This window comes from Mesoplodon mirus (assembly GCF_964341445.2).
Source record: "Mesoplodon mirus genome assembly, chromosome: 9".
Classification (NCBI taxonomy): domain Eukaryota; kingdom Metazoa; phylum Chordata; class Mammalia; order Artiodactyla; family Ziphiidae; genus Mesoplodon; species Mesoplodon mirus.
In genome coordinates this window covers 60629062-60642186 of record NC_138985.1, presented here as the reverse complement: position 1 = coordinate 60642186, position 13125 = coordinate 60629062, and the positions used below count along the sequence as shown (strand labels likewise).

Genomic DNA, 13125 nt, shown 5'->3' with positions numbered 1-13125 from the left:
CATTTGATCACTTTTTTTTTATACAGCAGGTTCTTATTAGTTATCCATTTTATACACATCAGTGTATACATCGCAATCGCCCAATTCATCACACCACGCCCCCCACTCCCCGCCGCTTCCCCACTTGGTGTCCATACGTTTGTTGTCTACATCTGTGTCTCAACTTCTGCCCTGAAAACTGGTTCATCTGTACCATTTTTCTAGGTTCCACATATATGCGTTAATATATGATATTTGCTTTTCTCTTTCTGATTTACTTCACTCTGTATGACAGTCTGTAGATCCATCCACGTCTCAACAAATGACCCAATTTCGTTCCTTTTTATGGCTGAGTAATATTCCATTGTATATATGTACCACAACTTTTTTATCCATTCGTCTGTTGATGGGCATTTAGGTTGCTTCCATGATCTGCCTATTGTAAATAGTGCTGCAATGAACATTGGGGTGCATGTCTTTTGGAATTGTGGTTTTCTCTGGGTATATGCCCAGTAGTGGGATTGCTGGGTCATATGGTAATTCCATTTTTAGTATTTTAAGGAACCTCCATGCTGTTCTCCATAGTGGCTGTATCAGTTTACATTCCCACCAACAGTACAAGAGGGTTCCCTTTTCTCCACACCCTCTCCAGCATTTGTTGTTTGTACATTTTCTGATGAAGCCCATTCTAACTGGTGTGAGGTGATACCTCATTGTAGTCTTGATTTGCATTTCCCTAATAATTAGTGATGTTGAGCAGCTTTTCATGTGCTTCCTGGCCATCTGTATGTCTTCTATGGAGAAATGTCCATTTAGGTCTTCTGCTCATTTTTGGATTGGGTAATTTGTTTTTTTTAATATCGAGCTGCATGAGCTGTTTATATATTTTGGAGACTAATCCTTTGTTCATTGATTCGTTTGGAAATATTTTCTCCCATTCTGAGGGTTGTCTTTTCATCTTCTTTATGGTTTCCTTTGCTGTGAAAAAGCTTTTAAGTTTCATTAAATCCCATTTGTTTATTTTTGTTTTTATTTCCATTACTCTAGGAGGTGGATCAAAAAAGATCTTGCTGTGATTTATGTCAAAGAGTGTTCTTCCTATGTTTTCCTTTAAGAGTTTTATAGTGCCTGGTCTTACATTTAGGTCTTTAATCCATTTTGAGTTTATTTTTGTGTATGGTGTTAGGGAGTGTTCTAATTTCATTTTTTTACATGTAGCTGTCCAGTTTTCCCAGCACCACTTATTGAAGAGACTGTCTTTTCTCCATTGCATATCCTTGCCTCCTTTGTCATAGATTAGTTGACCATAGGTACATGGGTTTACTTCTGGGCTTTCTATCTTGTTCAATTGATCTGTTTCTGTTTTTGTACCAGTACCATATTGTATTGATTACTGTAGCTTTGTAGTATAGTCTGAAGTCAGGGAGTCTGATTCCTCCAGCTCCGTTTTTTTCCCTCAAGACTGCTTTGGCTATTTGGGGTCTTTTGTGTCTCCATACAAATTTTAAGATTTTTTGTTGTAGTTCCATAAAAAATGCCATTGGTAATTTGATAGGGATTGCATTGAATCTGTAGATTGCTTTGGGGAGTATAGTCATTTTCACAATATTGATTCTTCCAATCCAAGAACATGGTATATCTCTCCATCTGTTGGTATCATCTTTAATTTCTTTCATCAATGTCTTATAGTTTTCTACATACAGGTCTTTTGTTTCCCTAGGTAGGTGTATTCCTAGGTATTTTATTCTTTTTGTTGCAATGGTAAATGGGAGTGTTTCCTTAATTTCTCTTTCAGATATTTCCTCATTAGTGTTTAGGAATGCAAGAGATTTCTGTGCATTAATTTTGTATCCTGCAACTTTACCAAATTCATTGATAAGCTCTAGTAGTTTTCTGGTGGCATCTTTAGGATTCTCTATGTATAGTATCATGTCATCTGCAAACAGTGACAGCTTTACTTCTTTTCCAATTTGTATTCCTTTTATTTCTTTTTCTTCTCTGATTGCTGTGGCTAGGACTTCCAAAACTATGTTGAATAATAGTAGTGAGAGTGGACATCCTTGTCTTGTTCCTGATATTAGAGGAAATGGTTTCAGTTTTTCACCATTGAGAATGATGTTTGCTGTGGGTTTGTCGTATATGGCCTTTATTATGTTGAGGTACGTTCCCTCTATGCCTACTTTCTGGAGAGTTTTTTATCATAAATGGGTGTTGAATTTTGTCAAAAGCTCTTTCTGCATCTATTGAGATGATAATGTGGATTTTATTCTTCAATTTGTTAATATGGTGTATCACACTGATTGATTTGCATATATTGAAGAATCCTTGAATCCCTGGGATAAATCCCACATGATCATGGTGTATGACCCTTTTAATGTGTTGTTGGATTCTGTTTGCTAGTATTTTGTTGAGGATTTTTGCATCTATATTCATCAGTGATATTGGTCTGTAATTTTCTTTTTTTGTAGTATCTTTGGTTTTGGTGTCAGGGTGATGGTGGCCTCATAGAATGACTTTAGGAGTGTTCCTTCTTCCGCAATCTTTTGGATGAGTTTGAGAAGGATGGGTGTTAGCTCTTCTCTAAATGTTTGATATAATTCACCTGTGAAGCCATCTGATCCTTGACTTTTGTTGTTGGAAGATTTTTAATCACAGCTTCAATTTCATTACTTGTGATGGGTCTGTTCATATTTTCTATTTCTTCCTGGTTCAGTCTTGAAAGGTTATACCTTTCAATAATTTGTCCATTTCTTCCAGGTTGTCCATTTTATTGGCATAGAGTTACTTGTAGCAGTCTCTTAGGATGCTTTGTATTTCTGCAGTGTCTGTTGTAACTTCTCCTTTTTCATTTCTAATTTTATTGATTTGAGTCCTCTCCCTCTTTTTCTTGATGAGTCTGGCTAATGCTTTATCAATTTTGCTTATCTTCTCAAAGAACCAGCTTTTAGTTTTATTGATCTTTGCTATTGTTTTCTTTGTTTCTATTTCATTTATTTCTGCTCTGATCTTTATGATTTCTTTCCTTCTATTAACTTTGGGTTTTGTTTGTTCTTCTTTCTCTAGTTCCTTTAGGTGTAAGGTTAGATTATTTATTTGAGATTTTTCTTGTTTCTTAAGGTAGGCTTATACAGCTATAAACTTCCCTCTTAGAACTGCTTTTGCTGCATCCCATAGGTTTTAGATCGTCGTGTTTTCATTGTCATTTGTCTCTAGGTATTTTTTGGTTTCCTCTTTGATTTCTTCAGTGATCTCTTGGTTATTCAGTAATGTAGTGTTTAGGCTCCATGTGTTTGTGTTTTTTACATTTTTTCCCCTGTAATTCATTTCTAATCTCATAGTGTTGTGGTCAGAAAAGATGCTTGATCTGATTTCAGTTTTCTTAAATTTGCTGAGGCTTGATTTGTGACCCAAGATGTGATCTATCCTGGAGAATGTTCTGTGCGCACTTGAGAAGAAAGTATAATCTGCTGTTTTTGGATGGAATGTCCTATAAATATCAATTAAATCTATCTGATCTATTGTGTCATTTAAAGCTTCTGTTTCCTTATTTATTTTTATTTTGGATGATCTGTCCATTGGTGTACATGAGGTGTTAAAGTCCCCCACTATTATTGTGTTTTGTCGATTTCGTCTTTTAGAGCTGTTAGCAGTTGCCTTATGTATTGAGGTGCTCCTATGTTGGGTGCATATATATTTATAATTGTTATATCTTCTTGTTGGATTGATCCCTTGATCATTATGTAGTGTCCTTCCTTGTCTCTTGTAACATTCTTTATTTTAAAGTCTGTTTTATCTGATATGAGTATTGCTACTCCAGCTTTCTTTTGATTTCCATTTGCATGGAATATCTTTTTCCATCCCCTCAGTTTCAGTCTGTATGTGTCCCTAGGTCTGAAATGGGTCTCTTGTAAGCAGCATATATATGGGTCTTGTTTTTATATCCATTCAGCAAGCCTGTGTCTTTTGGTTGGAGCATTTAATCCATTCATGTTTAAGGTAATTATCTATATGTATGTTCCTATGACCATTTTCTTAATTGTTTTGGGTTTGTTTTTGTAGGTCCTTTTCTTCTCTTGTGCTTCAACTTAGAGAAGTTCCTTTAGCATTTGTTGTAGAGCTGGTTTGGTGGTGCTGAATTCTCTTAGCTTTTGCTTGTCTGTAAAACTTTTGATTTCTCCATTGAATCTGAATCAGATCCTTGCCTGGTAGAGTAATCTTGGTTGTATGTTCTTCCCTTTCATCACTTTAAGTATATCATGCCACTCCCTTCTGACTTGTAGAGTTTCTGCTGAGAAATCAGCTGTTAACCTTTTGGGAGTTCCCTTGTATGTTATTTTCTGTTTTTCCCTTGTTGCTTTCAATAATTTTTCTTTGTCTTTAATTTTTGCCAATTTGATTACTGTGTGTCTCGGCATATTTCTCCTTGGGTTTATCCTGTATGGGAATCTCTGTGCTTCCTGGACTTGGGTGGCTATTTCCTTTCCCATGTTAGGGAAGTTTTCGACTGTAATCTCTTCAAATATTTTCTCTGGTCCTTTCTCTCTCTCTTTGCCTTCTGGGACCCCTATAATGCGAATGTTGTTGCGTTTAATGTTGTCCCCAAGGTCTCTTAGGCTGTCTTCATTTCTTTTCATTCTTTTTTCTTTATTCTGTTCTGCAGCAGTGAATTCCACCATTCTGTCTTCCAGGTCACTTATCCGTTCTTCTGCGTCAGTTAGTCTGCTATTGATTCCTTCTAATGTAGTTTTCATTTCAGTTATTATATTGTCCATCTCTGTTTGTTTGTTCCTTAATTCTTCTAGGTCTTTGTTAAAAATTTCTTGAATCTTCTCGGTCTTTGCCTCCATTCTTTTTCCAAGGTGCTGGATCATCTTCACTATCATTATTCTGAATTCTTTTTCTGGAAGGTTGCCTATCTCCACTTCATTTAGTTGTTTTTCTGGGGTTTTATCTTGTTCCTTCATCTGGTACATAGCCCTCTGCCTTTTCATTTTGTCTATCTTTCTGTGAATGTGGGTTTTGTTCCACAGGCTGCAGGATTGTAATTCTTCTTGCTTCTGCTGTCTGTCCTCTGGTGGATGAGGCTATCTAAGAGGCTTGTGCAGGTTTCCTGATGGGAGGGACTGGTGGTGGGTAGAGCTGGGTGTTGCTTTGGTGGGCAGAGCTCAGTAAAACTTCAGTCTGCTTGACTGCTGATGAGTGGGGCTGGGTTCTCTTCCTGTTGGTTGTTGGCCTGAGGCAACCCAACACTGGAGCCTATGTGGGCTCTTTTGTGGGTTTACTAATGGTGGACTCTTGGAGGGCTCACACCAAGGAGTACTTCCCAGAACTTCTGCTGCCAGTGTCCTTGTCTCCATGGTGAGCCACAGCCACCCCCCGCCTCTGCAGGAGACCCTCCAACACTAGCAGTTAGGTCTGGTTCAGTCTCCCCTGGGTTCACTGCTCCTTCCTCTGGGTCCCATGCGCACACTACTTTGTGTGTGCCTTCAAGAGTGGAGTCTTTGTTTCCCCCAGTGCTGTCAAAGTCCTGCAGTCAAATCCTTCTAGCCTTCAAAGTCTTGAAATTCCTCCTCCCATTGCTGGACCCCCCAGGTTGGGAAGCCTGATTTGGGGCTCCGAACCTTCACTCCAGTGGGTGGACTTCTGTGGTATAAGTGTTCTCCAGTCTGTGTAGTCACCCACCCAGCAGTTATGGGATTTGATTTTGCTGTGATTGCACCCCTCCTACCGTCTCATTGAGGCTTCTCCTTTGTCTTTGGATGTGGGGTACCTTTTTTGGTGAGTCCCAGTGTCTTCCTGTCGATGATTGTCCAGCAGCTAGTTGTGATTCTGGTGTTCTCACAAGAGGGAGTGAGAGCACGTCCTTCTACTCTGCCATCTTGGTTCAGGCTCCCCTTGTTTTTCTTAACAGATGCTAAAAGTCCAGGAAATCACAGAGACACCCTTTGGGAACTGTATACATGTGAATATAGGGAAGTGAGACCATTTTGTAGCTGCTATATTGGTATTTGCTTTCTACAAATGTATATACGCTAAATGTTTTTCTTGATCTTAAATCCCTCTTCCAGGATCCATATCTGTATTTCCACCTGTCCTTTAAAGGCCCTTTGTCTTGACCTGCAGGCATTTCTAACATTTAATAGGCCCAGAACTAAACTCATTGCCCTCAGCCCCCAAACTTGCATTCTTGATTTCAGCTTTCTTGTTCCCTCTCGACTGGCTCTTAAACAGTAAGAAATGCATTTTACAGCATGACTCACAATGCACACATACATATGTACATGCACAGATATAACATGAATAAAAGTTGAATAAAATGTTGCTTCATAAAAACAACATGCATCTTTACTGTGTCTGTTACCCTCCGACATCTTCTCTTGGATTTCATCTTTTGAAAAATGCTGATATCAACACTCTAAATGAAATTTACAGTCCTCCAGTGGGTCATGTGACCTGCAGTTTGTGACAACTTGAAAGAGAGATAAAATGCAGTCTTCATGCATTCAGTATCTGGCCCTAGCCTCCCATCCCATAACCCAGCCAACAATAAAGCCCACGAAACTTCACGCTGTTACCCAGACACACCATTCATTCGTTCCTTCATTCATTCAACATTTACTATGTGCATGTTTGGTACGAGGCACATGGTAGGCACTAGGGATCCAGAGATAAATGTCATGGTCTCTACTCGGAGGTCCATGGTCTGGTGGAGAGACAGATGAGTGATCTAACGCTTATGAGGCAGTGAGTGGTCCTATAATGGAAGTCTGCACAAAGCCCTCAGAGAACACAGAGATCACAGCAGGTAACTGGGCCCAGAGAGTCCAGGAAGTCTTTCAGGAAAAGGTGACCCATGAAGCTAGAAACAGAGGTAGGAGTTAACCTGGCCAGTGGAGACAGGGCATTCCAGAAGAGGAAACCGCCTTGGGAAGGCATGGGGGCAGGAGCATCATGAGGACTTAAACAATGGAGATTATTTTGATATAGCCTTTCCTTATAACCAGACTACTCAGCTGTCCCTCCCCTCGGCCCCCTCCCCTGCCCACTTTCTTTACTTGGCCAACCATCACTCTGTGTTCCGTCTCCCACTGAAAGATCCTCTCCCTGGCAGCTTTTCCCCGCCCCGCAGGTAGCCTCAAGCACACCCTGCTTTGGACTCTTGCCTCCTTCTCCTCACACTTCTGAGAGAGCTCTTCTTATGTCGAAGGCAGCTCATCACCGTCCCACTCCTCTGTCTCACCAGAGTAGGAGTGAGCGCCTCAAGGCAGAGCCCAGTCTCATCCTTCTGTCTTCTGTCTTCTGTGATGAACACAGTAAATGCTAACTGAGTGCAGAGATGAACCAACAAAGGGACAGGGAGACATACAAGCCACGGGCACAGGTTTAAGGTGAAGCAGCTTAACTGAACACATAGAGGACTTTTTCGCATATCACAGCATGTCATTTCAAGACTGAGGGTGACCTCAGATATTAGAAGCCTGCTTATTTACAGATATGGGGACCACACTTTAAATGTTGAGGCACACATTTTACATGTTGAGATGTAATTATCTTCTGCACTGTTTTTTGGGGGGGTGTTTTGGCAAAAGATTATTTTTGACTTTTAGAGAGTACCTCTTTTTCCTTCTAACTTCAAAGTATCTTGGTAGTGGAATTTCTTACTTATTAATACAAAGGAAAATCTGACATCAGAGGCAATACACACCCACTTTCCCTAGTGCACATGTAGCCTATCATCTCTAACCACACATTTAACCCAAATTGCCTTTCCCAAAAAGTCTTTTACAGGAAGCAACGTTGACTTCTAATTCTTCTTTTCCTTTGCCTACTTTCTATTTCCTGTGCAAATGGCCTAGGAGTTGTTGACAGGAGAATAATTTGAGGTGTGGAATCTCATCAGTCAATGCTATAATAACAAAAAATGTCTTATGTATTTTTTCTTTGCACGTAATTTTTATGGGATGGCCATAATATTTGATAATCACTTTGAAACAGAACACTGGATCTGGATGAGGATAGTGCCTGTGAAAAAGCTTTGTTAACATAAACATTGTAGAAACAAGTACAGTCAGGGCATCAATCATACCTTTACTAGGAGTGAGAGAAAGAGTTTCATGTTCTGGCTGGACTTTCATTGTTTATAAAACCTTAGAGGGTCTGTTTCATATGTGATGGATTGGTCATGATCAAGATGTGATTTTGAGCTGAGTTTCTCCCTTTAGTTGCTAAAGTTTAATACTGTCAAACCCCTTTGTCCTTCATGCAGAATTCAGTGGGAGCTCAAAAGAGGAGCATCCCCCAGATGAGCTGTGTGCTGCCCGCACACCTGACTGTCTCCCTCTCTTGAAATAATGATCAGAATTAGTGGAAAGAAAGGAGGACATGCCTTTTGCAGAGACACTGTTGTCACAGTTGTTTATGTCAGGCTTGTCTTTGTCTCTTTTCCTATCTTACAACTCTTGGAGCCCTCTCTCACCTATGGCCTTCCATCCCCACCCAGCCCATCAGTAGAGTGATCTTGTTTATGTAGATCTGCCTGTTAATGTTAGTGTTAATTAGTGCTTGCAAGAACTGTATTGTCTGATCCCCTGAACACTCTGTTCACACCCACTGTTTCAGTGAATTCCGTGTTTCAGTGAGGAACGTAATACATGTGTTTATTAACCCTGATTCGCCAGAGCAGGAAGCAGTGAATGAGTCTCTTGCTGTATGTGTGCCCCGCCTTGCCTTCACAGCCCTGTACCCGCTAGGAAGTCTATACATAAAGAGCCAGAGCTCTGTATTTCCTTATTGCCTAGTAGTATCTGCTAATCCTCAGAGATGAGTGAATAGGCGTCATTTCTCCCCATGATGTCTGCCATTCCTTCAGTTTTGCCAGCTTCTGGCTTTATCTCTTCCCCTTTCTAACTCATTTGACTGTCATACTGGTCCATCATAGTTTGAGTTACAGCATTTGTCACTGACCCCCAGATCAGGGAATCCCTATGGAAAAAGTGGCTGGGCTGGATTCTCCTCCATTGCTGGCACCTCCTTGACCCCATTTTCTGAGGGTGCTTTGAATAGTATCTAATCCTTAAATAGTGCTTACTGCATACCAGGTAGTATTCTCCCACAGATGAAAAAGGTGCTGTTATCATCACCCCTAGTTTACAGAGGAGGAAATTGAAGCTCGATGAAGTCCCATGGCTAGTAAGTAGGGGATCAGAGGAGTCTGTCTCCATGATCTGGGCTCTTAAACCTTTCATCTCCACTGTTCTCCATCAGTGATTTACCATGATCATTGAGTATAATAGCAATAGATGGTGGAACTGAAAATTCGAATAAAGTATGCTCGTTATACGTGAAACGGAATTGCCTTTTAATTCCTTTGACCAGATCATACATTGTGGGGATAGAAAAGTAGATGCGGAAAGAAGCTGGAAGTGTGGATAGAGAAAGACAGTGTAGGGAGAACAGTATTTGGGGATGAGGAAACTATATATCATGTGACTAAAGATGTTAACTCTAACCAATAGTATGGCCAGTGAAGAATGTGAGCATCCCAAGCTGTCTGTTCTGCTTCTTTGAAACATTCTGATGCCCAGACAGAGGATGTGGGGGAAGAAATGACAGAATTCTTAGAACTGTTAAATGATGACACGTCTGATACTAGAGTGAAGGATAAAAGCTCATGAAAGAATCATGAGGGACACATACATACTTTATTCAGTTCCATGAAGATGACAGCTCATTCTTTGAGTCGTAAGCCTACTTACTAAGTTTGGAGTTGATAAAATGCAGCAGATTTAACTTGTCTTAGCGCATTCAGCTGCATTTGTTAAAACACAGACATTCGACTTGGGTGGCTCTTTAGCTGGGTTTGTTTTACTGAAATAAAATCCCTGGCACACGATAATGGGAAAAAAAATCCAGAGTTTCATCATATGCAGTGTACTGTTTTCTGCACTGGAGAATCTTGAGTGCTTTGGAAATAATAAGTCTGTTTCCACAATTTCCTGCTCTCCACTAGGTCCTTGGAACGCCAAATGAGGACACGTGGCCTGGAGTTCATTCTTTACCACATTTTAAGCCAGGTATGTTTCACTAATTACAAATGACTAAAGTGCTTCCGATATGAAAAGGGTGAATATATAAATACTCCCCCTCAAGCTAATATATTACCTGGGAAAATTCTGGTTACCTTTACCGTTGTGTATTCGACCTCTTATTGGAGTTGTCCTTTGGTTTTCACAGTTTATTTGTTGGCAAAGATAGACTGAATGACATCCCTTGTGAGAGTTTTTCACCCTGTGTTCTTCGTTTGATTTGACTGGCTAATCTCGAAGTAACCTTTCATTTCATCATCAGTTAGACTAGCATCCATGTCTATAAAGACAAACTTTAAATCAAGCTACTATAATCCATCTGTGTGACTTCTAGTAATAATACTAGGGAAAGCATTACATTGTAAAAAGGAAAAATCATATTTTTATTTTTTAAAAATCTAGTAATACATGGTCAATTAATTTGAGTTTAAACATATAAAATGTTCTATATGTTCAACATCCCATCTTTTTTAATGTTAAATATTTAAACCCCTAAACCAGAAAATCTGAGGGAAAATGCAGAACTTTTATATAAAATAAGTTGTCACTTTTTTCTTACCAGTAGGTGGCAGTCAAGAAACTTTCAGTTTTAATAATTACGTTTAACGGAAGAAAAATCTCAAAATGGACTATTTAATTTTTGTAGGAGGGATGAAAGGTTTGGAATTGGAAATTTAATAAAAATTAGTGGAATGAATTATTGTAAAATAATCTTTTTTGTTTTTTCTTCTTTTCTTGTTTACAAAACATGGATTATAAAATGCAGACCTACCATTAAATTACTGAAACGGATTTTATGGAAGATCTAATAGTCCATTATTTGATGAGGGAAAAGAGCTATGAATAATTACTGTTACAGGATCCAAGTATATTCTTTTTCTCCCCTTCCTCTCTTTTGGGGGACCATCAGGAATAAGTTATCAATCCCAAAGAATGACTGAGTTTATTTTTACTCTTAATATTTTTCTTCTGAAAGTACACTGTGTGCTGAGAATTCTTTTATTTTCTTTGGCTGCCCCAAGGACCCTTTGCACTTTCACTGAAAATTCTAAATAACTTCTATGTTATGAAAGACTATAGATACTTAATTTAAGATGGATTTTTTTTCTAACTAAACAAGAAGTATCCTCTAAGTGATCTCACTAATGGATTTTAAGTGAGAACACAGCTCTTTATAAACGTTCCAGGTGTGGATTCATAAAGAAGCCTTGCTTCCTCATGTTAATATCTAAAATCTTAAGTCCTAGGGAAATAAAGCAGAGGAGAATATGAAAAGGGTGTAAATGAGTAAAGTTGATGCAGAAAGGAAAAATTAAGATAGTCATTTGGCCCACCAAGTTTCTAGAGGAGAAAACATGGAGTAATTGGTTTATTTTGGTGTGAATAGAATTTATCTTCATCAACAACACAAAAAAGCATTTTTTAAATGTGTCTGGAAAGTACTATGATGTAATGCAAATTGAACTAACAGATTGGGAACTTCATGAGATCAGAGACTGTGACTAGTACGTATTTTGGCTCAATGAATGTCTGCTGCCCTGAATTTTATTGAATGTTTAAAACAGACATTATTTATGTGACTCTTCTGGTAGGCATATATAAATTAGGGTATATATATATATATATTTAAGTTATTAATATTATGTACAGGTACAACCACAGACACATAATATATAAAAGGTAATGGGGTTCCAAAAGAATAACGTGTTTAGATGAATGTAAGGCATGGGTGCTGACTAGCAAGAAAGATACTCCAGGCAACGCTTGGTGCTTGTGGATGAGAGTAGATGTGATAAATGCTTCCTGAGTTGCCCTGAGAGGAGTCAAGGAGAGACAAGATAATAGACTGGGGCAAAGGGAGCAAATCTACGAGCCTTTTCATGCAGCACTTAAGCAAACCCATCAGGGGAGTCCTGGGGAAGAAGAAACACGTTCCCAGAGGAGAAAATATCAGTGCCAGGGTCCACCTGTCCCACCCCACTTTCCACCTCCTTATTCTACCCCCAAAGTGCCTTAGAAAGTCTGAGAGAAAAGAAGAAAGTCTGAGCCATGAGGACATAACTTTGTTTTGTTTTGCTCGATAGACTTCATTTTTTAAGAGCAGTTTTAGGTTCATAACAAAACTGAGCAGAAGGTGCAGAGATTTCCCATACATCCCCTGCCCTGACACATGTGCAGCCTCCCCCCTTATCAACATCCGCCACCAGAGTGGTACATTCGTTACAGTTTGATGAACTTACGCTGACACATCATTATCACCCAAAGTCCATAGTTTACGTTAGGATTTGTTCTTGGTGTTGCACATTCTGTGGTCTGTACAAAGTATAATGACATTTATCCACCATTACAGTATCACACAGAGTAGCATCACTGCCCTAAAAATCCTCTGTGTTCTGCCTGTTTATCCCTCCCTCTTCCCTAAGCCCTGTCAACCACTAATCTTTTTACTGTCTCCACAGTTTTGCCTTTTCCAGAATGTCATATAATTGGAATCATCTGAAAAGGATGTTGCCTTTTCAGATTGGCTTCCTTCATTTACTAATATGCATTTAAGGTTCCTCCAGGTCTCTTCATGGCTTGATAGCTCATTTCTTTTTACCACTGAATAATATTCCATTGTCTGGATGCACCCCTCTTTATGTATCCATTCATGTACTGAAGAACATGTTGATTGTTCCAAGTTTGGGCATTTATGGATAAAAATGCTCTAAACATCACTGGCACTGGGTTTCAACTCCTTGGGGTAAATACCAAGGAGTACGATTGATAGATTGGAAAAATTATACTTTGTCCAATTTTGAATAGATAATAAATTTAAGCAATTCAAAATATCAAACCATATAAAAAAGGAGCATAGTACAAAGCCTCCCCACCCTGTCTGCCACCTGCCTACTTCCCCAGAATGATTGCCCCAACCACAGGCCCCCACTTATTAGTTTCTGTTATGTTTCTTTCCTTTATGTAAATGTAAAAAATTATGAATATATTTTTTCATATTTCCCATATTAAACACAATTTTGGGTCTTGCTTTTCTCATTAATGCATCCTGTAGGTCCTCTCA

The 13125-nt window shown here is 39.1% G+C and overlaps 1 protein-coding gene across 4 annotated transcripts in view; it reads left to right on the top strand.

The window, feature by feature from the left end:
• The window catches only part of CDK14 (cyclin dependent kinase 14), a 597668-nt gene that overhangs the window by 449912 nt on the left and 134631 nt on the right, over positions 1 to 13125 (top strand). For all 4 annotated transcript variants that reach the window (XM_082631823.1, XM_082631821.1, XM_082631824.1 and 1 more), the window contains one exon: positions 9989 to 10052. In XM_082631823.1, coding sequence (XP_082487949.1) covers positions 9989 to 10052 — 64 coding nt within the window. The remainder of the gene's footprint in view (positions 1 to 9988; positions 10053 to 13125) is intronic.